At 50.5% G+C, this 25,841-nt stretch overlaps 1 protein-coding gene across 3 annotated transcripts in view; it reads right to left on the bottom strand.

The window, feature by feature from the left end:
- The window catches only part of RAP1GAP2 (RAP1 GTPase activating protein 2), a gene marked incomplete at its 5' end in the record, with an annotated part of 170,890 nt that overhangs the window by 109,290 nt on the left and 35,759 nt on the right, over window positions 1-25,841 (bottom strand). Inside the window, one exon of one of the 3 annotated variants that reach the window (XM_081161879.1) lies at window positions 21,485-21,606. The exons of 1 other annotated variant lie outside the window; for it this stretch is intronic. In XM_081161879.1, coding sequence (XP_081018005.1) covers window positions 21,485-21,591 — 107 coding nt within the window. Of the gene's footprint in view, window positions 1-21,484; window positions 21,607-25,841 lie in introns of those variants that run through there. One more of the 3 variants, XM_081161881.1, reaches the window with a different exon arrangement.

The following is a 25,841-nucleotide window of genomic DNA, read 5'->3' as shown; positions in this document are numbered from 1 at the left end:
ACAGGGACAGGAAGAGGCCACTCCTAGGCCAGCCAGCAAATCAGCCAACAAAGAGGCACTCCTGGAGCCCTGGCCTCAGGACTTAGAGAATGTGGTGGGACGAGGGGACACAGAGCCTTTCTGCTAAGGAGCGCAGAACAACTTTAAATCTTGGTGGGGCATGTAGGCTCTTGGCTGGCGTCCAGCGTGCCCCACACATCACCTGGCTCCTGTGGGCACTCGGGAACTATCTGTTGGGTGAACAGAAGAGGCTGGTGGCTATATGGGTCAGTGCCCCAAGAGAAAGCATGATGAGAACCTTCCAGTCAGATCCTCCAAGAAACGTGTCTATGTGCAGGCCAGGCTGCAGGGGCTGAGGGCAGGAACTGTTAGCCACCTCGGTACAGCTCATGGGGCCCAGGGCAGCATTCATGCACCACAGGCTCTCAAACCTGTACATTAAGACTAAAGTCTTACATTGTGTAACAATATGCACTAAAAACTACCTTCTCTGCCAACCACATTTTGCAAAGATGATCAGGACAAGGAGTGATGTTTTCATCTTACATGTAGGTGAGTCAGCTGAGGCTTGGGGAAGGCTGAATGACTTGCCGAAGGAAGCACAAGTAGTGGGGAAACCAGAACTCAACTCAAGAATTGTGACTGCAAGACCCTGCTATCCAAGCTATACCGTTTATATATGGAGTGAATGAGTGGAAGAATGGAGGGAAGGACGGCTGCAGACCCCTGACCTCCCCCCGCTCTCCCACAGATGCGTTCCATGCCCCACAGCGGAGCGTGGAGCTCACTGCACTTAGTTTTCGTGCTCAATCAGGGTCCTGCTGTGTGAGGATGGTTCTCACTTGCAGTGCGAACTCCAAGCTTCCAGGGACCACAGCCTGTGCTCCTTACATTCCCCCCTGCACCTCCAACAGTGCTGAACAATAAATTCCTGTCTGGCTGAGCACAGGACATGGCCGTGACCTTGTTGGCGTAGCACCTGGTGCTGCTGCATGGCTCGCTTGAGTCCGATTAGGCCAGGAACACAAACCAGCGGGGGATGTGGCCTCCAGCAAGTCCTCCCTGCAGTCCCTGCGCTCTCCCTGGGGAGAAGCCAGCAGGCAGAGGTGCAGTCTGCCAAGGAGCCCACAGTCCACACAGACACAGGTGACTTTGATAGGCTATCCAGCTTTGCTATTGCTCAAAGATTGGCTGAAGTCCCCCAGTCTCCTGCCTGTCATCTGGGTCCCTCTCCAGATGAAAAGGTGAGCAGGAAGTAGAGAAAATGGGCTGTCGCCTGCCTATCTGGGTCAGAGCCTTGGAGGCCTGGCTGATGAGGCCCCAGGCCACATGGCAGTACCCTGGGATTCTCTGCCACTTGCCGAAGGAACAGAGCTGACTAAAGCCCAAAGCTCAAAAGCCAACTCCCAAGGGAAGCAGCAGCTTTATCCTGCTCTCAGCTGCAGATGGAATAGATAAATGAGATTTTTTTTTTTTTTAAATAGGTTTGTTTTACAGATTTACAGAAAGGAGGGGAGGGGAGAGAAAACAGGGGCAGAGGAAAAAAGGGAAAGAGGAGATAGGAAAGTCAGGGCAGAGAGAAGAAAGAAAATGGAAGCTTTTAGGTTGAATCCATTTCCCTTCCCATCAAGCCCAAAATCCATCAGTTAAAGGACCACTGAGCTGGAGAAACCCCAGCAGGCAGGGTGGCACCCAGAGCCAAGGCCTGTGGAAGGAACATCAATGGAACCACACAAAGGACTGGACTAGGTCTTACCAGGTCCTCGGGAATTCTGCCGGAAATGTCAAGACTGGAGGAAACCTCTGAGTGCTCCTTGGGCAGCCCCCAGAGGAGCAGTGGGCATTGCGTGTGGCACCCCAGCCGGACCCGCAGACAGGCAGTGCTTTTACCCCAAGCCTGAGGAGCTCGGAAAAGGCTTTGCTGCCCTCAGAGCTGCCAGTCTAGCCTCTGATTGTCCCCCTCCCCTCCCCAACCCCAACCTGGGTTCAGACCCTCATCCAAAAGACCAAGTCTCAGCTCCCCAGCCCCATCCACATGGTGACCTTGAAATGAAGAGGATGGCGGTGGTCCAGAGCACGAGGCTGCTCGGCTGCCCATCGCCCACCTTCCCATACTCCCCCTGAGTGACCTCGGCCTCCCTCAGAAGAGCACTGCGGAGGGCACTCGCCACCCCACCCCTCCAAGACCAAGGGCACTATCAGGGAGCAGTCACGGGCGGGGCCCTCAGTAAGGGCCTGAAGAGCTTCAAGTCTCCTCTTCTCCCAACAGGAATCTGACATTCATTCAGTGAGTATTTATAAAGCACCCACTAGGTCAGCACAGTGCCAGCCACTAGAGCGATGATGGGAGTCAGTGGTGCCCGAGCCCCCTCTTCCCTCACACCAGCCTCCAGAGCAGCACTAGGTCCTCTCCGCCTCCCAAATCGGTTCTGCCCTCTCCGCCCCACTACCACTGTCACCCCACCACCTCTCAATCTCTCACCTGGAGAACGGTACCCCCATCCTAACCCATATCCACCCACTGCACCTCTCAATCTACTCTCCAGGCTGTTAAACCACGGCCATAACCATACTGAATGAGCCTGGGGAGGAAAAGACCTGCCCCAAGTCCTGCTGAGGATCTGAGAAATGTCCCTTCCTTGGCAGTGGATTTGTTGTGGCAGTAATACAGCTTCCTGAGAGGCAGGGGTCCTCACAGCCTTGACCTTCACCGATGCACTGCACCCTCTCCCCACTCAGTCCCACCCACGCCAGAGCTGCATTTGCCATCCCTGTGATGACTCCCCACTTTCTGTCTTCAGCTCAGGCCTCTCCTCTGAGCTTCAGACTCCCCTGCCAACTAGACATCTCCACTTGGAATCTCACAGCACCTCAAACTCCACGTGTCCAAAAGTCACCTCATCACTTCCTCCAACCTGTTCCTCCTCCCAGGTCTGCCTCTCAGTTAAAGGCACCAAGCACTCCTGACCCTTCCTCCAGCCTTATGCTTGGCATCCAGCCCCAAGGTGTGTCTGTGTCCCAGCAGCAAGGGTGTCACCCGGAAGCTCATTTAAAATACAATTCTCGGGCCGCCCCAGACACACTAATGGGAGCCTGCACTTTGACAAGATGCCCAGGGAACCTGTGTGCAGTCAAATATAAGCGCAGCTCTAATAATCAACAATGCTTTCCTTCCACCTCCTACATTCCTCTCAGGTCCACCTACTTCTCTCCCTCCCCCTCCACCATCTCCCACTGACAACCTCCCAACCAATCTCCATAATCCCACTCTTGTCCCACTCCAATACCTTCTTCCCCAGGAGCTAAAATGACCCTTCAAAATGTAAATCTGTATATAAGCCCCCTACATAAGGCCTTGAAATTACTTTCCACCACCTTCACTATAAAGACCAGATTTCATGCATTCATTCAAGACATTCTACTAAGCATCTTCTATGTGCCAGGCACTGTTCTAGACTGGAGAGGGAACAGTGAAAAAAACAAACAGACAAACAAAAAACTCTACCCTCGTGGAGTCTATATTACAATGGGGGGGGGGAATATAATAAATACCCATTAATATAAAAACTTTAAATAACATAAAAATTTCTAGTAAAAATAACTTTAAATAATATTTTAAAATAATATAAAAACCTAGTAATTTTAAAGGTATATCAAGTGGTGATGAATGCAATGAAGAAAAATAAAGTGGAGAAAAGTCTGCAGATTTAAATAGGGTCGTCAGAGGAGACAATGAGAAAGTGACACTTGAGGGAAGGTCTGAAGGCAGAGAAGTAGCAAGTGGTAAGGGTTTCTGGGAGAAAAGCATTCCAGATAGCAGGAACAGCAAGTGCAAAGGTCCTGAGGTAGGAGCGTAGCTTATTTGGGCAACAAATAGCAAAGGGGCCAGTGTGGCTGGTGCAGAGAGAGCAAAGAGTAAAGAATTGGAGCTGAAAGCAGAGAAATCACAGGGAGGGAACAGATCATGTAGGGTCTAGGGCCACGGTAAGAACTTTGTCTTTTACTGCAGAAAACAGGAAGCCATGGCAAGAAGGGTTGTAAGCAGAACAATATGTGATTATGGGTTCAGAGGATCATTCCAGCTGCAGTGTTGAAGACAGACTGTAAGGGGGCAGAGTGGCAGCAGGGAGGCCATTTAAAAGGTTACTACCTCAATGACCCAGATGAGGGTTGAAGATGGACTGGACTAGATTGACAGTTGTGGAGATGGTGTGAAGTGGTCCAACTCCAGACGCAGTAGGAAGAAGGTAGAGCCAACAGGCTTTGCTGATGGGTTGGATGTGGGGAGTAAGAATATAGAAAAGTCAAGGACGATACTAAGAATTTTGGCCTAAGCAACTGAGATGGGAAAGCTACAGGAGGGATGAGTTTGGGGAGTTTGAGAGGAGGGGAAGAGAGACCAAGAATTCCACCTTGTTTTTTTTTATCTTTATTGTTGAAAGTATTACAGGTGTCCCCTTCCCCCCCACCACTGACCCTTTCCATCCCACTCCCACCCCCTCCCCAGGCCTTCACCCCATTATTACCTGTGTCCATGGGTTATGCATATATGCATATAACTTCTTTGGTTAATCTCTTCCCACCCCCACCCCTTCCCTCTGAGATACGACAGTCTGTTGCATGCTTCAATGTCTCTGGGTCTATTTTGTTTGTCAGTTTGTTTTGCTCATGAGCTTCTTCTTAAAGAAGACCCTTCAACATTTCATGTAATACTGATTTGCGGGTGATGAACTCCTTTAGCTTTTTCTTGTCTGGGAAGCTCTTTATCTGACCTTCAGTTCTAAATGATAGCTTTGCTGGGTAGAGTAATCTTGGTTGTAGGTTCTTGCTTTTCATCACTTTGAATATTTCTTGCCCATCCCTTCTGGCCTGCAAAGTTTCTGTTGAGAAATCAGCTGACAGTCTTATGGGTGCTCCCTTGTAGGTAACTAACTGCTTTTCTCTTGCTGCTTTTAAGATTCTCTGTCTTTAACCTTTGGCATTTTAATTATGATGTGTCTTGTTGTGGGCAGCTTTGGGTTCCTCTTGTTTGGGACCCTCTGTGCTTCCTGGACTTGTAAGTCTATTTCTTTCACCAGGTAGGGGAAGTTTTCTGTCATTATTTTTCCAAATAAGTTTTTAATTTCTTGCTCCTTCTCTTCTCCTCTCCTTCCATTACTCCCATGATGTGAATGTTGGGTTGCCTGAAGTTTTCCCAGAGACTCCTTACACTATCTTAATATTTCTGGATTCTTTTTTCTTTTTGCCCTTCTGATTGGATGTTTTTTGTTTCCTCATGTTCCAACTTGCTGATTTGATCCTCAGTTACCTCTACTCTACTGTTTATTCCCTGTAAATTATTCTTCATTTCAGTTAGTGTATCCCTCATTTCTGACTGATTGTTTTTTATATCACTAATGTTTTCACTAAGTTCACTAAGTCCCTTGAAGCTCTCATTAAGTTCCTTGAGCATCCTTATAACCATTGTTTCGAACTCTGTTTCTAGTAGTTTTTTTGCTTCCATTTCATTTAGTTCTTTTTCTGGAGATTTCTTCTGTTCTTTCATTTGTGACATGTTTCTTTGTCTCTACATTTTGGCTGCTTCCCTGTGTTTGTTTCTGTGTATTAGGTAGAGCTGCTATGTCCCCTGGAATTGGTAGAGTGGCTTTGTGTAATAGGTGTCCTGTAGGGCCGTGGCTCAGCCTCCCCAGTCACCTGACCTGGGCTCTCTAGGTGCTCCCATTGTGGGCCATGTGCACTGTCCTGTTGATTGCTGTTGGCATCACTGGGAGGAATTGACCCCCAAGCCAATCAGCTGTGTGTACCAGCTGCAACTGCAGCCAAAGAGCTGCTGAGACACGCCTGTGGAGCAGGATTTGCCTCAGTGGGGCCTTGATGTTCACCAAGTCCACCCCTTGAGTGTGTCATTCGTGGATGTGGTAGGATTGTAATCTGGCATGGTCAAAGCTGACCACTGGGTACACGTCTCTGGGGCCTCCCAGGAGGTACAAAGTCAGCCTCTGCCTGTGCCCTGCCCATGGCGACCCAGCATGAGCTACACAGCAATCTATAGATGGCTGCTATTTGTGTTGGGCTTGGAGGTGCCCAGAAGAGGCCAAGCCATGAATCAACGCAGGCTGACACTAGTGCCGGGCCTAGGGCCACTTATCGAGAGGTATGGAGCATGCTTAGGCCAGCTGCTGCTTGTTTGAGAGATTTTGGGAGAGTCCGAAGCATGAGGCAAAAAAGGCCAGTTGTATGGAAAAGCCTCCGGAAATGGCTTGGATGAGCCTGCAAGTAGGGAGGGGCAGGGTCTCAGGGAACTACCAGGGCAAGGTGAAAAGTGTGAGCCAGCTTGATGGAGATTCAGATATGTTACCAGCCTGCCAGCTCTGTCAGCAAAGAGCTCATCAAAGGAGCAATGACCTCTGCCAGCACTTCTGTCTGGGAGAAAGCTGCCCCTCCAGCTCTTTCCCTGATTCCAGGCAAGTTAGTTCCTCCCCAAATGTCCCAGGTTCCTTTCCAGCTGCTGCCCAGCGCTGGAGCTCAGATGGAGCGCATCTGAATAAGTCCGTGTGCTGGCCCTTTAAGAGGAGCTGCCTGGGATTCCAGAAGCCCTTCACCTCACTCAGCCACAATCCCTGCTGGTTTTTACAGCCAGAAGTTGTAGCAACTTCTCTTCCCAGCACTGGAACCCTGGGCTGGGGGGCCTGATGTGGGGCTGGGACCCCCTCGCTCCTCCAGGAAACCTCCACAGTGAAGATATCCCCCCCGATTTTAAACCGCCCCATGTGGGTGACAGACCAGTTGGTTCCACGATTCTGCCCCAAGTCTCCGCCCCTCCTACTGGTCTTGATGTGCTTCTTCTTTAATTCCCTAGATGTAGGACTTCCATTCAGTTGGATTTCGGGTGGTTTGAATGATGGTTTTCTGTATTTTAGCTGTAATTTTGGTGTGGCTGTGGAAGGTAGCGAGGACTGTGGTTACCTATACCACCATCCTGACCGGATCCTTTCGACATGTTCACTTTAGAAATGCCTCTCAGCCAGCCAAGTGGCGATCATGGAGGGAGACAGAGAAGAGGAAGCGGCCCAGACACAACACATCGAAATGGGAGAAGGAAGATGAGAGTGACATGCACTAGCCAGGAGATGGGGAAACACTGGCAGGAGGGCGAGTCTCCATGAGCAGAATAAAGGAAGTGCTTTGGGAAGGAGGGAGTATTAAGCTGTGTCAAACGACTCAAAGCTGCAGGCAGAAAAGATAACCAATAAATTTGGTAACCAGAGCAGCCACTGTGACCTGGTGGGGAGCAAAGCTGGGGCAGTCTTCTAGAAGTTCTGCTGTAAAGGGGAGCAGAGAGAGCAGGACCAGGGTGTGGACATGGGGATGAGGGAGGTTGGGGTGGGGGGTCATTTACTGATTGATAAACAGCTTGTTTGTTTTCAAGGGATGTCTCGTTTTCTCTAGATTCAAACCTTCGGATGTAGATCCCTCCCTTCTCCTAGTCCACCCCATCCCGTTGCAGGTCATTCATTCTTAAGCTTCCACCTCAACCATCCAGGGCCACAGATGAAGACAAGGTAAAAGTTTAACTCTCCCCCAAGAAAAGACCTCATTTTCCCCAGGTGGAACTATAAATTTTTCTGAAATTCCAACCATTCCTCCCTTGGAGTCTTGAATGTTTTTAGTCTTCAAGACTTTCCATTAAAATGCAAATGTCCCAGCTAGCCAGAGGGGAGGAAGCCTGACTTGGGCAGCCTTGGTAAGCCTCATCTTTTTTTTTTTTACTGAGAACATTGGTTTATAACATTATAAAGTGTCAAGTGTCCAACATTATAATTTGACATCTGTATATACTATATCATGCTCATCACCAAGTCTAGTTTCTATCCATCAACATACAATTGAAATCTTATCTTATTAACCAATGTCACCCCGATAAATTTAATTTTTTTAAAAACATACAATTGGCCCCCTTTATCCGTTTCACCCTCCCTCCACCCCCCTTCCTCTCTGGTAACCACTGATACCCATAGAAGACAAAAACACTAATTGGAAAAGATACATGCATACTAAGGTTCACAGCATTATTTATGATAGTCAATATGTGGAAACGACCTAAGAGTCCTTAGAGGGATGAATAGGTAAAGAAGATGTGGCATAGCCCTAGCTGGTTTGAATCGGTGGTTAAAGTGTTGGCCCCGGGGACTGAAGCGTCCTGGGTGCAATTCCGGCCAAGGGCATGTGCCTCGGCTGCAGGCTCAATCCCAGTCAGGGTGTGTGTGGGAGGCAACCAATCAATGTGTCTCTCTCTTTCTCTCCCCCTTCCACTCTCTCTGAAAAGCAATGGGAAAAATATCCTCTGGTGAGGATTAATAGTAATAATAATAATATTGAATGTAAACTGTAATTGAAAAATATTTTTTTAATGTTGTACAATCACCACCACCAAAGTTCTAATTTCAGAAGTTTTTCATGACCCCAAAAATACAGTGAAAGGCTTCATCCTGTCCTTGCCCCAATCTGACCAGTTCCCAGGTGAATGTGAAATGGTTTTTACAAATCCTTCTGTAGCTTCTTTATGCAAATATAAGCCAACACAAAGATGGAGTCCTGTTTTCCTTTTTTTTACAAAAGAGGTAGTATATTGTACATTCTATTCTGCACCTAGCTTTCTTTACCCAAAATATCTTTAAAGAACTTTCTATCAGTAAGTACACAGAAAGTTCACCATTCTTTTTTAAGTAACATAAGCACATAGTCCAGGGCATGAATGTGAAATAATTTAGGTAATCAGTTCTCTACTGATAGGTATTTGGTTGTTTCCAATGTTTTGCTATTTCAAATAATATTGTGGTGAATGACCTTGACCTGCATCATTCCATGTGTGAAGAAATATACATGCTGGATAAATTCCCAAAAGAGGTTCACTGGGTCAAAGGGGATACTCATAACGGTGACAGATGTTGCCACGTTGTACTGCTTGTGGGATGATACCAATTGATCGCCCATTAAATTAGTACAAGAATGAGGACCCACATGCCCACACAACACACTGTGCTAGCCCCACATGGCTGGAAACAATGCCAAAGCAGCTTTTGTGTGTGGGTTTTGCTGCTCAACTCACATTCACCCTTCCTCTGGTCATAATACTCCCCACCTTTACTTTAAGGATCTGTCCTCTCCCACTGGAAAGGAATCTTGTAGTCACCATTTCCACACTAGCCACTGGAATGAGCCCCTGACTCAGGCCGGGCAAATCCCAGTTCCCCACCCCCACCCCATACAGGGATTCATGCAGAAATCAGAACTACTCCTAAGAATCTAACTGGAGCTGGTGGAAAGGAGCTTTTTTCCCCTCTCTGGAGGAAAAGGGGTTAAAATGTTAAGCCCACTGTGGTCTGCACCCATGAACGCAACATCATGGGGAGAGATGACCCAAGAGAATGAAGACAATACAGACAGATGCAAATACAGCAGACAGAGAGAGAGACTGCTCATGGTCCTGTATCCAGCCATTCCTGGTGCCTGCCCCTTTCCACAATGGGTTATGCCAGTCAGTAGATCTCCTATTTCATTTGGCTAATTCAACCTAGGCTTCTGTCACTTGCCCCCAAGAGTTCTGACTAATACACTGTATATATATAAACTACAGTCCCAATTTTGTTATAGAGAAACAGATACAGATGCAGATATAAATATATTGTATGGGAGAGTATGTACTTGGGTAGGAACAAAGACCAGAAGAAAACATATTAAATGTTAATAGCGATTATCTCTGCAATCCCCCATCTGGGATTGCAGATCATTTTTATTCTGGTCTTTGTACTTTTCTGCGTTTTCCAATTTTTCTGCAAGGAACATAGATTTTTTTTTAATATAATAAATATTTCTTTTAAAAATCAGATTGGCAAGAAGCAACCCAGAAAGTGCTCAGAAGGAGGCTCTGAGCTCATGCCATGGTCAAGGACAACAGAGATGTCTACCCCTGAAACCTGCTCTGCATGGTCAGCACACCCTGGGGTAGGTGCTGCTCATCTCAGGAACAGCTGGCAGGTGGCTGAGGGCTTCCACATCATATGCACTATATATGGGCTCTAGTCTATGTCCGCAGATCAGCACAGAGCGAAGACTCTTCTCTACACACTCCTCCTGGAACCCATGCTAAGCCTCTGAAATCCCCACCCACCAAAGTCCCCACCCACCACCAGCCCCCTGGGCCTCCAAGGAGAGCCCCAGAAGGCACTGGCGTACACCTGTCCATGAGCCCACAACTGCAGGAAAGGAAATGTCACATAAAAGGAGAGCTCACACTAGGCTGACCTTCCCCAGCAACACATGCCGATCGCTGGGGGAAGTGAGCTTGGGCAGGACAGGGAGCTTGAGAACCTTCAACTTCAGGCTGTTAGGGAAGAGAAGCTTGCGGCTTCCCTGGAATCCCCAAGGCACTGTGGCTCCAGAAGCATCTCAGTTTTCATGGGGACCAGGCTAGAGCCATCCCCACCGGCCCATCCCATCTTCAACCAGAGAAAAACTCTCTTATGTGTTTTACATATTCTAGGTACCTTAACTTAAGTGGACTCATATGATATCTGTCCTTTAGTGTCGGGCTTAGTTCACACAGCACAAGGTTTTCAAGGTTCGTCCATGTTGTATCAGAATTCTATTCCATTTATGGCTGAATAACATCCCAGTGGATGCATATACCACATTTTTTATCCATTCATCTGCTGAAGGGCACTCGGGTTGCTTCCACTTTGGGCTGTTGTGAATCGTGCTGCTATGAGCATGGGTGTACAGATATCTGTTCAAATCCCTGCTTTCAATCCTTTTGGGCATATACCTAGGAATGGAATTGCTGGGTAAGATTTTTGTTTACACAAATATTCAGTTAAAGAACAAGTGAAAACCATTCATTAGTTTTTGTCCCATTTCACAGACAGAGCCACAGTCTGAACACCATATACATGGTGCTGCTTCCCTGGGTTTTTCCATGAGGCTTCAGGCTATCCACCGCAGTTATATTCTTGCTATCTAGGGGTCCCTACCTCTCATACCCCTGGGATCTCTGCTGGGCCTGGGCCTCCAGCAGGGGGATGGATCACAGAGAGCCAACCCCTTTCTCAGCCAGGGCCTTGTGGTCAGATGGCCAGTAACCTGTATGCAAGGAATCCAGACTTTCAGGGTTGAGGGGCAACTGGCCCTACTGAGCATTAGCAGAAGAGGTTGGGGAAGCATCCTCCAGCCCCAGAGCTGAGGGCCAACCCTGAGCGAGGCCAGCCTGTGCTCCCAGATGAAGTCCAGTGCAGGCACATGTCTGACTGCCTCCAAGTTCAGGATGGATTCAGGAAAAACGGGGCTTTGGGTGGTCCCTCCTCTCTTTTGACATCCAGGGCCCTGGCACCTCTTCTCCAGCACCCACCGCCTTCTGTCTTGGGTCCGCATCACACATCTAGTCCCCTCCTGGAGCACACGCTGCGTGAGGCAAAGAGTGCATCTTAATCTCTCCCTGGACCCTGCTGTCGGGTGCCCGGTGCACATCTGGCACTCCACAAATATTGATGGAAGTGAATTGAAACAGCACGAATGAACATTTGAAACACAACCCTTTAATAAGCAGGACGGCTGCCTAAATTTGCATTTATAGAGGAGAAAGAGGGGGCACATGCTGGGAAGGGGGGGTCAGCAATTTCCAGAAAGGGGGGAGCGCAGGGAGGCCAGAGGAACTGAGATGTGGAAGCCAGGTGTCCCTGTTCCCATTACTTGCGCCAACGCCTGCACCGGTGGCTGTGCCCTTGGGGAACCTTCCCGGCTATCAGAAACAAGCCTTTGTTGATGTCACACTCAAGAGTCCTTCCTGGTACATTTGCAGATCCACTTTTCACACAGCCTGTTTCGGTGACCTCTTGATTTACACACTGTCTCTGCCTCTACATCTCAGATGAGATATCTTATTAAAATAAATGTTCTATTAAAATACAGATGGCACGGGTAACCCAGGCTCCAGCCCGGTGCTTCCCGTTCTCATTGAGAAGCGGGAATTTCTGTTCTAATTAGTGAGTACTGCAGCCAGGAGACCTTTCGGCTTATCTGCAGCCTGCAAGGACAGACCCTTCCCCCCCTCTGGGCTCCACCATACGCCCAGCTCAGGCCTAGTATTCAAAAGAAGCCCAAGAGACCATCCAGTCCCTTCTTTAAAAAATAACGAGAATATACTGCCCTGGCCTGTGTGGCTTCGTTGACTGGAGCACCGTCCTGGGTATCGAAGGTTCGCAGGTTCGATCGCCAGTCAGGGCACATACCCAGGTTGCGGGTTGGGTCCCCAGTTGGGGCACATACTGGAAGCAACCAATTGTTCCTCTCTCTCCCTCCCTCTCCCTTCTTCTCTCTAAAAATCAGTGAAAAATAAAAATAATACATAAATATAATAAAATGAGAATATGCAAAGGTGCCACAGTTCTTAATGTTCTGGAGCTCTTTCATACACCTGAACTGCATCACAGTCCCCTTCACAGACAAAGTTAATGGCAAAGGGGTCAGGTAACCAGCCAGGGTCACTACGTAACTGGCAATGGGAGCAAAGGCATAAAAATGGACATCAAGACAGATAAGAAGAGACAGATTTGGGTTTGAGTTGCAGCTCTGCCGCACAAGCTGAGTGCACTGGGTATGTCACCCCTTTGGAACCTCAGCTTTCTCCTCTATGAAAGATGAAGAGGACCACAAGCTTCGTGCAGAGAAGGAAACGAGGTAAATGAGATTTAAGGGCCAGCCCGGTGCCACCCAAGGTGGAGCTCCACACCGGTTCCCACCCCTGCCCCTTCACTTGGGATTCCTGAGCTTCCGCACTGTAACAGCCAGCCTCCATAATTTGTTATTTTATTTAAGGGTAATTAGGAGGAACACCTAAAGGCAAATGAACAGTGGCCATTCTGCAGCCCAGGTCCTGCAGGGACCCCAGCCGGACTGCTCAAAATCCATATTTCCAGTCACGACGGACCTGCCCCAAACCAAGGAAGCCCAGAGGGCATGCAGGGCTGAACCTGACCTCCAGCCTTCCCGGGCAGTGAGTTACACTCAGAGCTGCCCAACCCCGAGGCTCCTGCTTCCCACGCTGCACACCAGTCCCTCAGGGGCAGGGCAGGCGGCCAGGGTGGCTGGGTACGGATGCTGAGGGGAGGGCACCGGCCCTCCCGCAGAAAGGCAAGCCCGGTCAGTGTTGCCAGAGCTTCTGATTTCTCAAGAGAAGACTGAAACACAGATTCATAGCGTGGAGCCTTCTGATTTTAAAATAGTGTAAAAGGTAAAAAAAAAGTATGTGGCCTGACAAAGCCCAAGGAGAATGGGCAGGGCTCTGCTTCTGTGCTGTTCCCGGCCGTGCCCCAGAGCCCAGGACAGTGTCCGGGGCAGAGTAGAGGCTTTGTAAGTCTGCAGGGGCCTTTTCCGACCTCTGCCTCAGACTGCAAACTCCCAGGGTGCCAGGTATGCTGCTGCGCCTGCTCTCTGAGACAGGACAGCATGGTATTGTAGCACATGACAGGGGGAAATGGGGGGGGTCCTACCTCCACCCTTAATAAGGGTCTGTCCTGTAAACCAGGTGAGAGTTGTGCCTTGAGCCGGGAGGCGTGTCATGAGTTGCAAGCCCATGGGACAATCACAGCGCCCTTATTCTAGCATTCACATTCAGTGTCATTCAGTGTGGTCGGTAAAATTCTTTATTGTAAAGAACAGAAAAGGGGGGGAGGGGAAGGACAGGGGAGGGGGCGGCTCTAATCACGGGGCCTGCTCCCTCCTGCCTTTGGAGAAGTGGACTGTGAGGCCCAGCAGGGTCAGCCCACCCCCAAAGGGCTCTGGGAAGGACTTGGCTGGAGTTCCAGCTTGCACGAAAACAGAGTGTTCATAACTGATAAGCTTAAAAGCAAGTGACAATTTTTCAACCCACCCTTGCTCCAAGGGCAGTGAATTACCAGCATCGGCTCCGGGTTCCCACTGAGCCTATCTGGAAGGACAGGAGAAGGTGAAACCAAGCTCACTCGTCCCTGGAAATAGGCATGGATTCTTATTCACCCTTCTCTTCAGCGCTGAACTAGGATTTCCCACTCAGAAATCCCACTCGCAAAATCCCAGACACGCTCCTCCTTTATCACATGTATCGAGGCTACTGGGTGCCACCCAGATACAAGGCGACGGGCCTGACTCCACAGTGATTATAACCAGACAGTGGAGGGGCATGAGGGAGCCCGCTGGGGTGCCGGGGGGGTGTCTGCGCAGGTGGATACATATGCAGAAATTCACTGAGCTGTACCCTTCATTGTATACTTAACCATACATAAGTTACACTTCCTACATTCATAAAAACAGAAGCAGCAGCATGTATCAGGCACTTCTCAGAAGCCAGGCGCTGCATCCAAATAATACAATAGATAAGAGCATGACTTCTGGACCTCAACAGACGAAGTTAAAAATCCTTATTCCTTCACCTCTGATTCTGCCCCTGCCTGTGCCTCGACCTCGGCTGGAAACTGGTAGAATTAAGACACATATTCATGTAAGCCCTTAGCACAGAGCTTAGCAAATAGTAAGCCTCAAAAGGTGTTAGCTTGTTATAACCATTCTTCAACCACCCTAGGACACTGGCGCTATAGGGTCCATTTTAACAGGTGAGAAATATGCCCCCCTTCCACGGAAGCTCCCTAAACTGCAAGCATCTCCGCACAGTCTCCCAATTTTTCCCAAATCCATGTACCACCTATTACTTTTCTTAACACTTTTCTTTAAATTGACTTGCAATTTTTTTACTTAAACAAATTTACTTTTTTTAAAATGTTATGTAACTGTCGTACAGGAAAAACCAATGTCACTTGCCAGAATTCATTTTTTTTAAATAGCTATTAAAATAAAACATGCTTATCCACCTGAAGTCCTCTTGCCCACCTCGTTTACTTTATATGGATTCGGGAGGCAATGAAACTCAGTTTGTGGGGTGGGGGGGAAGGAAGGCCTCATCTGCTTAAAATGACTGAGAAACTTCCTGAGCCCCTTCAGCAGCCCCCGTTTGCACAGAAGTGATTTCATTGGTTTAACCGAGCAGGCCTGGCAAGGCCTCTATTTGGCAACATCCTGGTAACCAGCCATCTGTGCAGCACAGTGGCTCCCCAGAGATAAAGCTGCAAATATATATTCACTAATGGCAACTGTTCACTAATTCGGACGCCCACTGGCCCGTTTGGCATGAGTGATGGGAATCTGCCTCTGCCTATCTGACAGCAGCTCCGGGTCCTTAGATCGAGGAATCCAGAGTCAGGTACCAAGCCCCACCCCAGGATGGTCAGGACTGAGCCTGAACCCTCACATCTAGGAGTCCCCAAACCACACAGAAGCAGGGAAGGAGTTAGAGGAATAACAATGGAACAGCATGTATGTGAGTGATCTGTTGCATTTTTCTGCAAAATCTCTTCCAGGAGGGAAGGAGAGGGAAGGGAAAACGTCTCCAATCTCAGACAAGGAAAGGCACCTAGAAACCTGTGTCAGAGGGCACTGTGGTATTAAGAGCATTACCGCGGCGAACAGGCAATGGGCACAATTCGCCTGGGGAGTCGGGGAGTCTCGTGAGCACCCAGTCATTCATTCAGCAAATATTTACTGAGCACCTCCTATTCTGGGCAATGGGGGCCCAGAGGTGAAAAAGGTAAAGTCCCTGTTCTCAGAAAGCTCACATTCTAGGGGATGGAACAGTCAATAAATTGTTTATTTTGTAAGCAAGATAAAACCAATTCATGATAAGTGCCATGCTGGAAATAAATCCAGGTAAAGTAATAATGGCTGGAGTGAGCTGCTCAGATTGGATGATCAGGAGAGTCCTTTTGAAGCAAATGATATTTGACTTGAAAGCTCAATGATGAGGAAGCGATGAATTAAGTCACGATAAACAGTATGTGTAAAGGGACTGAGGCAGGAATGAGCCTGGCATATTCCAGAAGCAGAAAGAAGGACTTTGCAGCTTCAGAAGTACAGTGATCACAGTGAGTGAGAGAAGTGGCGGGAGAGAAGGTCAGAGAAGCAGGCAGGGGGTGTAGGCCAGCTTCGGAGTCTGGACTTCATTTAAGGTATAACGGAAGCCTATGGAGAGCTTTCTGCAGGAGAGAGACTTGATCCTATTTGAATTTTTTAAACCCCACTCTGGCCACCATAAGGAGACTAAATAAGAGGGACCACGAAGCGAGGGCACCACCACATAGACTAAAACAGTGGCTCAAAAGGAATGAAATGAACCCTGTCCCTTAACTCGGAGTCGAACTCCTCAGACTCTCGGTGAGGTTGAAAATGGGAAGCTGGTTAAAGGGAGACACTTGTTCTTTCCAGCAATGACAGCCAACCGGGTGGCATTCAAACATCTGACAAAAGAGGGCGAGTGACAAGCCCTTCCACACAGGGCAGGACCCAGCCACCTCCTATGATGAGAACAAGCAGCCATCTGTTCTGGGCCCAGGGAGCCTTGTGTCCCTTCAAGTCCAGGGACTCTGGGGCTACCTGGACATCCAACCGGCTCAGATCCAGCCAGCTCGAAGGGCTGTCACTGACTCTCCTATGGGAGAACACAAATATCCTCCCTGATATCAGCCTTCAAACCCTCCGGACAAATCAAGCGACAGCTTCCAACATCACAAAAACAAACAACTGGACAACCTCCAGCAGCACAGTCTTGCGGGGGGGGGGGGGGGGGGGGGGGGGGGCGGACACGACATGATACAGCCTCTAAAACTAAATACCAATTTCAGGTAACATAAGGGACAGCAGACTATGTTAAATGATACCAGGAGACACCATCCACCAAGTCCCAACTGTGGGAAACTCACTAAGACAGACAATTCCATTTATTCAACAATTATAAAAGAAAAAAGAAAAAAAAGAGTTGGAGGAGAAAACTTATAGATAAAGAGAGAAAGCACCAATCAAACCTTTATGAGACAACTGGGGAAATCTGAACACTGACTGAATTTGATATGAAGGCATTAGTGTTAGTTTAGGGTATATGATAATGGCAGTGTTATATTTTTAGAAGAATTATATTTGAGATGCATACTGAAATATTTAAGAATGAAATGATATAATGCCTGGGATTAATTTCAAACTGGATATTGTATGACACTATTCCTTCTCCTTTTGTGCACACTTGAAAATTTCTGCAATAAAAGTGGTGTTTTTTTTTAAATCTAGGTATGAGCTTTTTCTAACAACCTATCCAGGAATAGCCCACTAGACATTATGCCTCACAACAGAGAAATCAGGTCCATCGGATTCACTGTTCTGCCCTCCAGAGCCTGCCATTACTGATTTGCTGAGTGATCAGTGAATTCGTATTTTCTTCCTCATAAACCCCATGGTGGGAGTGGTTCCAAAAGAACACCCCCAGTAAGAACCAGAGCTCTTCTTCATTTATGCTAACTGACCTCTCTCCAGTCCCGAATACCACACCTGAGGCCACACTGACTTCATCCACACCTTTCAGAACTTACACATTCCATTCCCACTGTTCCTGCCTGGGTCCTTCCAGCCACAATCGCCCATTTCCCCCTCGGAGAGCACCACTCACCCCACCCCCCACTCCTGTCATTCCCCAAGTGGTGCTCTGGTCTGCTCTGCCCCCTCTGAAAGAAAGCCGGCTCTGAAAAGCCAAGCCTTTAAAGGAGCTCTCTATTAGTTCCCAAGGAAAGCTTTGTTCAAGTGCCTCCTTGGAACCAGGCTCAAATCAGTGCCCTCTCAAACACACCACTGCTTTTGCAGGATCCCAGGCTATGGCATCCCTGGAAGAGAGAAAGAAGCAGAACCTCCAGGTTGTCCCACAAGCCCTGTAGAGAACTGTCATGTCAAGGGTGATGCATACCACACCCATTTCTCCAGAAGGCAAACAGAGGCTGGAGCCGTGAGCACAGTTCTCGGGACCTACCTAGAGTGCCTGGGAGTGTCCTGGTTCTGGGCCCGTATGGGATACATGTGTCATTACCATCCTCTTTGGCACAACTGCCTGCCCCAATATACAATATTTCTAGGTGGCCTGGGGAGAGTAGGGAGGTGACAAGGACTGTGGGCCATCACTGCAAGTCACACTGATCATTTCATCCCTTATGGCCAACAGCCAGTAGTGTTATCCGCACACGCCTGTCAATTAGAGGTGCTGGGAAGATCGATGGATGATCAGGCCTTTTGGGAAAAATGAAGAAGGGCCTGAGTCTGACCTGACCCTGCGATGAGAGAGGGAAGAAAGGAGGAGCTCAGCAAATTTCACACCCAGCATGGAGTTTGGGGAGTGCTTGAGATCAGCTGCGGCCTGCTCCAGGCCCCCATGGCCGGTACCCACAGAGGAAGGGTCAACAGTGTGCACTGAACTGATTTCAGATGCTTAAAGAAACAGTAACTCCGGGTTACAGCAAGGGAAGCAAAGGTCTTTCAGCACCAACATGCAATCAATCACTTTCTCTCCTTGGGTAGGTTAAGTCTATGGCCAAACCTATCAGGATGACAGAAACAACAGCAGAATGGGGTGAAGGTAGGGGCCAGGAGGGTCACCAATGTCTGCTGCATTGCAGGAAAGAGCACAATGCATCCAGGAGGAAGGACAAGATGCCATGAGCCTGGGGCATCCTCACTCAGACCAGTCCCTTCCTGTCCTATCCAGGTCCTTCCCAATGCCTCACTGCTCTCCCCACCCAGGCCCAGGCCTGCCTGGCTGCTTCCTGGTCCCTGCTTGGCTGCTCTTGACTACTAGTGGGGCTGTCACCATCAGACATCTTACCGTGGTTTCTGGAGGCATAATGCCAGAGAGAGCAGCTCTGATGAAACCCGTCCATCTTCATGCATCACTTCCTACCTTTCAGCTGCATCTTGCCCCCCATTATCTCACTTGAGCCTCAAAAGCCCTTTGTGTGGATGCAGAAACTGAGGCTCAGGAAGATTAAATCTATACTATCACAGGACTAGAACTTCTAGCTCCCAGTGCAGCGACTTCCCAGCCACCCCCCCACACACACACATCCTATACTCAGAGACAGGTACTGATCCAATGCATCTACCTTTCTATCAAGTACATCTTCCTTCTCATTCTCAAAATAGGTCCAGGTGGACTCAGAACAACCATCTCATATCCTCCTGACTTTAGAGGGTTGGCTTGTTCATCCCACCTCTGCAGATAAAAATCTGAAGGGCAGCCCTAGCCAGTTTGGCTCAGTGATTAGAGTGTGGGCCTCTCAAACTAAAGGGTCCCGGGTTCGATTCCGGCCAAGAACACATACTTCAGTTGCAGGCTCCATCCCTGGCCCAGGTCGAGGTGCGTACGGGAGGCAACCAATTGATGCATTTCTCTCACATCAATGTTTCTCTCTCTCTCTCTTTCTCCCCCCCTTCCTTCCAATCTCTCTGAAAAGCAATGGAAAAAATATCCTCTGATGAGGATTAAAAAATTATTATTTTTTAAAAAGTTGAAGGGCAGGGAATGGAAAGAATCAAGGTCTAGGGAAGAACGGCGCCCAGGCCTGGACTGGACTCCAGAGTCTCGCTGGCAGCCTCTTCTGCTAGACCTGCATGTTCCCAACAAGAGCCATTCCTATATCACCTGCAGGATTCCTGTCATTTTCTATACCGTTTGTACAATATTTCTATTAGAGAGGCTCATTCGTGTGACTTACACATTCAATTTAGGGGGATGCTTTATATCACCACCACAAAGAAGAAAATCAGTACCACTGGGCAAAACTAGGAGAGAATCCTAAAAATAAACAGTGCAAAACCAGCTAAGTGTCCCTCTCTCTCTCTCTCTCAAATCAATAAATTTTTTAAAATTTAAAAAAAAAAAAAATCAGCCTGAGTTATAAGTAGGCACTGTTTGTTCCCCATTTAAAGGCCCTGAGCCAGAGGTCTGTTCTTTGTTATAAAAGGGAGATTAGTAAGTGTTTAAAAAGTGTTAAAGCCAGCCCTGGCTGGTGTGGCTCAGTTGGCTGAGCATCATTCCATGCACCAAGAGCTTGCCGATTCCAGGCCAGGGCTCAGGCACAGGTTATAGCTCGGTCCCCAGTAGCGGCTGTGCAGGAGGCAGCTGATCGATGTTTCTCTCTCACATCGATGTTTCTCTCTCTCCCCTTCTCCCTTCATCTCTCTCTAAAATCAATAAAAACATATTTTTTAAAAAAAAAAGTGTTAAAGCAAACCATCATCAACCAGAAACTCGGCCCTTGAAGAAATCACAAGGATTCATAGAGAACTGAAAAGGGAAGAACTTTCTCACTAGGTGACTCAATGTTATTTCATGCTTAATCACCTGAAGTCATTTTACTGGAGATTCATCCTATGCTGTGGGAAACATCGAATTAGACTACATTATAGGAGGGATGCATTAGAGGAGGGATAGGAGACAACCACAGGGGCCACCCATGCCAGCTTCTGAAAGTGCTCCAGTTCATTGCCTACCACCTCCACCAGGCACACACAGCTTCTGGGCAAGTCCAAGGGCCACCAGTCACCGCCCAGATGTCTCTGTCCTCTGCCCTTGCCTTATCCTTTGTCTATCCGCCCTTGTCTAATGCAGAGCAAAGCACCAACCACTCCGAAACTCCTCTGGAAATTAGGATCCAGCAGGGCCAGCAGAGGTTACCCCAACTCCACACACCTCTGTGAACAGTCAGCTCCCATGACCCCCAGTTGCTGGGAAGCTTGGGGCTCCTGCACCCTAGCAGAGACCGAGGCTGCGCCAGCCTGTGCAAGCAGCTTTGCTGGGGTCTTGCCGACATCAAGCCTGCAGCTGGGGGCTGGACCCCAGAAGCTGCCCCCAGAAGCTCCTTTGCCCACTGGAAACCCACACCTAATCCCATAGGTGGCCCAGGCTGTATCTCTGACATAACCTGGGAGAACGATTTCCAATACCCCAGGAGGAAACGATTAGGAGAGCAACCCCAAGAAAAGTGCAGTTAAAGACAGAAAAACCCAAAGACAGAGAGGCATGGGGGAGGAGGGACTAGGAGGGAGGGGTTGAAGCAACCTCCAAACTTGCTCCTTGCCCGCCCGAGCCATGCTCAAAGCAAGCAGATCACGGTCTGGCGGGCACCTCGCGGGCCCGGCCAAGTTGCAGAGAAGCAAATGGCATTTCCAGCGCATTGAGCCACTCGGGCCGAGCCGGGGCCGGGTCGCCCGGGTCGGATCAATGGTACCCGCGCTGCAGGCTTCGACCGGGGCGCATCGATCGGGAAACGCCGGGAGCGGAGGCTCAGGACTCGGTGCCGGTCGGTTGGGGACGAAGCCCCAAGGGCCCTCCGGCTGCCCTGCCTGCGCTTCCTCACAACAGCCAGTGTCTGGGGCCAAGCTCTCAACTCGCTCCCCCGACGGCGCCTGGGGTGGAGGCATTTTCCAACCCAACTCGGAGCCAGATGCCCTTTTGGAAAAGTCGGCCCCTAAAGAAAAAGGGATTTTAGCACGAGAGCCGAGAGAACGGGGAGCTGGCGCTGCCAGGCTTTACCTTTTCTCTTTATTCTGTTTTCGGGATTTGTGCAGGAGTCCGATGAGCACCACGGCGGCGCGGATCCCTGCCTTCCGGCAATGCATCCTTCCCGCCGGCTGGGACATGGCGAGGCGGCCGCGGGTGCCCGGCCGCGCCCTCGCCCGCCCGCCGCGCGCCCCCGTCGGCCCGGCTCCGCGCGCTCCGCGCCGCCCGCTGCCGGCCCCCGGCCGCCCGCCGCGCATGGACCCCGCCCCGCCTAGGTGCGCCCCGGGTGTCAGGTGACTGGGCGCACACTTCCCGGCGACCTTCAGCGTCTCCTCGGGGCCCGCCGAGTAGCCGGCGCCCGCTCCCCGAGCGCGGGCATTTCCAAGGCTCGCTCGGGGCGCGGCCCGGACGGGCGGCTCCGGGGCTCAGGCTCAGACGCGCCGCCCGCGCCGGGACGCCGCCCTGACCCCGCCTCCCGGGCTCCGCCGGGGGTGCCCCGGGGGCGAGCGGATCCCGCGGCCCCGCCGCCAGCCCCAGGAGGCGGTCCGCTCGCGCCCGGCGCTCCCGGGGTCCCGGCGCCCGCGTGCGCCTGTCCCCCGCGCCCGGGCCGCCTCCCGCCTCTCGCCTCTCCCTCCACCCCCGCCCCGCCGGCCGGCCCGCTCCCTCCCCAGGCAAAGGCGGCTGACGCGCTTTCCCAGCCCGGCCCGCCGGGATAGTTCTACGATGCTGTCACTGGCTTTAAAAACAGGGAGAAAAAACATGCACCGAGAGGAAACACGCGTCCTCGGTCCAAGCGAAACTACCTTGGTGCGCGGGCACCGCCGCAGGCCTCCCCGCCCCGAGCCCGGGCGGCCGGGCGGGGAGCGGGGCGCCCGAGCCAAGCGCCCGCCCTCGCTGGCCCGAGGCCCCCTGGCGCTGTGACTCCACCGGAGGCTACCTCTCCCCTCTCCCCATGCCCGGGAAAGGACTGTGGGTGGGGTGTGGGTAGTTCACTCCAGCGGGGGCGCTTTAGTGGGCTGGGGTCAGTCCCCCGTTAACATACATGCGGTCAGTGGTCAGTTTCCCCGCGGCTACACTTTGGCCTCGCGTCCCAGATGGCCGGGGAGACTCAGGGGTTGGGACTGGGTAACATCCCACCCCCCAGCATCCCAGCTCTAGCGCTGACCGCCGCACACACCCCGCGTCTGTCGGTTCTTCCCCTGACCCCGCGCACCGCATTCCAGCTTCATCCTCAAGAAAGTCACGCCAGCTCGTGGGGAAAGGGTCTTGGCCTGGTCTCAGCTCTGAGCGCGGGGTGCTCCTCAGCCCCACCTCCATTTGCTGCCAGGAAGGCTAGCCCCCACTCAGCACCACCCCCACCATCACCCTGAGTCTACTGGCTTTGCTTCTCCCTCCAGCCCCCTAGGAAAGACAATCAGTGAGAGGGCTGGAGGGAATTAAAACAAGCCAATTAGTCCATTTTGGAAACAGCCCTATTGGGGCCAAAGAAGTCCGTGAGGCAATTTGCCTTGTTTTTGTAATACAGCCTAGTGTTGAATCAAGCACAGAAAATCTGGACCTTGCTGGAGAGGTGACAGGAGCTACAGATAAATTCAAAGGCCTAAGGCCTCAACCCCACTTCTCCTGTGGGCACAGCTTCTTGCTGGCATTGGAGTTGGGGTGGAGGAGAGGTGCACTGGTGCCAAAATGTGCCTGGTTTATTTATGAAGCATCCATTAACAGCAGCCTCAGTCCCCCTGAGCCTGCCTGGATGGTGGGGATCACAAATATTGCGATGGACATCTACATATAGCCAGAGAGTGAGTGACCCAGGCCCCACCCCTGGGACTGCAGCTAGGCCAGCTGCAAGGACTAAACCAGTAGTGACCTGGGAAAACGTCTGTAAAAAGAATGGGGAAATGAATGTCCTCAGTGGGGAAGAGGGCAGAACCTGGCACAGGCAACCCAGGGCTTGTCCTGCCTCCAGCAGTACACAGAACTGACATGTTAGCTGACAGACTACTTCAGCCAGATGACAGGGAGGATGCTGGGGGCACAGGCCATAGGTCTAGCCCCAGCAAGGGGTATATTTTATCCACACACAAGAGTAAGCTGCTTGTCTCAGGGCAAAGCCTGACTCCCCCCCAGGTGGGTGAGTGTGGTTCACCCCCTCCCATCCCCTACTGTCTGGGAGATACTCTAGGTCAAGTGCATCAGTGGGCAATAGGACCTTGGGATGAAGGTGAAAACTTTTTCCACCAAGCAGGTAACTTGATTCATTGTAGTTCTGGGGTCCCAGGCCCTCTCAGCTCCTCTACAACCATGATTATTCCATGGCCTAATGTGGCTAGAAACACAAGGTTGTCTCCAAAAGACTATAACCTGATCTGATATCTGGGGGCCTAAGAGGTAGAAGTTTCCTGGGGGTGGGAGAGCCCTTCCTTCTGCCCACACCCCACACAGGAAACACCACAGCATAATGGACTCTGCCACAGTAGAGAATGTAAGGGCCGTCTATGCTAGACTTGTCCATTCCACCGTTTATCAAACAGTCCCAGCAATGTGTAGAGCTTTGTGCAAGAGACTAGGGTGAGAGAAATGGAAGACCACCCTGGCCCAGAACAAATAGGGCTTAACACACTCGAACCACAAACCATCCCATTCCCACCTCACTTGTGCAATAATGTTACCCAGCCACTGTTCCCCAAAATTAGGCCACTCCCATACCACCCTCACAACATTTACTTATTTTTTTATGTAATTAAATCAACTCATTCTTTACTTAATTTTAAAAGAAAACATTTTTATTCCCCTAAATGAAAATCCATCATCACTTGTCATTCACACCATGAAAACAAATACAAATTTCTTAAATTTTAGCTCATTAGACCTGCCTGACGAAGGCTCTGAGCCTGAAGCACCTTCATAAAAAGAGAAAAATTGATGAGTGTTAGGTGTTAGCCACACACTTGCACCAAACAAAAACACTGTCCTTGAAGAAATCACACAGTTTGAAAGAGAAGAAAAAGATTTTCACATTAGAGATTCGAAGGTCTTCTAAGGCCTTGTCCGTGGGTCACTTTGGGGTGGACTGAGAAGGCTGGACATGTCCAGTCCACAGGGAGTGAGGTTGTGAGGACTGTCGTGGTGAGAGGACAGCTCTTCTCCCAAATCCCAATCTGTCAGGCAGGGCTTATCCCCAGCAGTGGGACCTCAAAGACCCATGTTAGTCTTCCCCTCCTCACAGTCCCTGAGAACAAAGTGCCAGGCAGCTGCCAGCCTGGGTCTCTGCCCCAGTCTGGGGAAATCCAAAGGCTCAGGGGGCCTGGGTGGGAATGGAGGTGGGGGGGAGACAGGGAAGTTAATCATGAACACAGGGCAGACAGCTGCACAGCCGGTCTTAAGGGGGCAGTGGGGTGAGACAGGCAAACACGCATGCTTGGTCCCGAAGAAAAGGGCCTCTGCCTGGGAACCGCTGCAGGAGACACATCCCTGTGAAACCGGGATCAGCCCCACTGCGGCAGCCTAAGTCCCACAGGGAGCCTGGGGCCGGTGCTCCCTCTTTATTCCACAGCACCTCTGACTCCCAGGGCCTCTATGACCCTACAGAATGGATTGGGAGTAGATGTGGGGCAAGAGGGGCTTTGGAGCCACGGGGTGAGGCCTTTTAGGGAAACAGATATCTTCAGATGCCTTACCCCTCCCCTTCTGCAGGGACAGGGCTTGCAGCCATCAGTGAATCACACAGACGTTGGAAAAGTTCAAGAGTTATAAACACACAACTTTAGACCTACTCAGGACAGGCACCCCGAGTCTCTCATGCCTTTGGAAACACCCACACACACACACCAGCTGGGAGAAATCACTGAGAAGCTCCCCTCAGCTCTCAGCTCTGCAGAGCACTCACACCAGTGCTGCCAGGCAGGCCTGGCTGGTTCATCCGCGCCCCCTGCTGGGCCACGCGACGGGTGCATTTCGGGAATACCACCATATGAGGAAAAGGGGAGAGGGTAGGCGAGGGAGAGGCAGAGGAGGGAGGGAAAGACGGGGGAGGGAGAGAAGGAGGGGAAGGGGGTGGGTAAGGGAAAGATTGAGAAGGTCATTTGAGGTAGGGAAGCAGTTTCTATTTTGAAGAGAGAGAGAGACAGGAGTCTGCCAAAATGTTGACTCCTCCCAGCTCCCAACCTCCTCGCTCAGAGCCCACGCCCACCCCCAAAGAGGTGCATCCCACCACAACGGGGTCCTTCTGATTACACATCAGGCCATGCGGGCTGGGAGACCTGAAAGCCAAGCTTGGGCCCCGCAGCTCCACGTACTTTCCTGGAGCTACACATATCATACTGAGCTGAAGTTCTGGCCAGAACCTGGCTCAGATTTTGGAAAGAGGTCTTGGTGACTTGTGTGGCATTTC

Source organism: Miniopterus schreibersii (genome assembly GCF_964146895.1).
Source record: "Miniopterus schreibersii genome assembly, chromosome: 16".
Lineage (NCBI taxonomy): Eukaryota > Metazoa > Chordata > Mammalia > Chiroptera > Miniopteridae > Miniopterus > Miniopterus schreibersii.
This window is presented reverse-complemented; position numbering and strand designations above follow the sequence as displayed.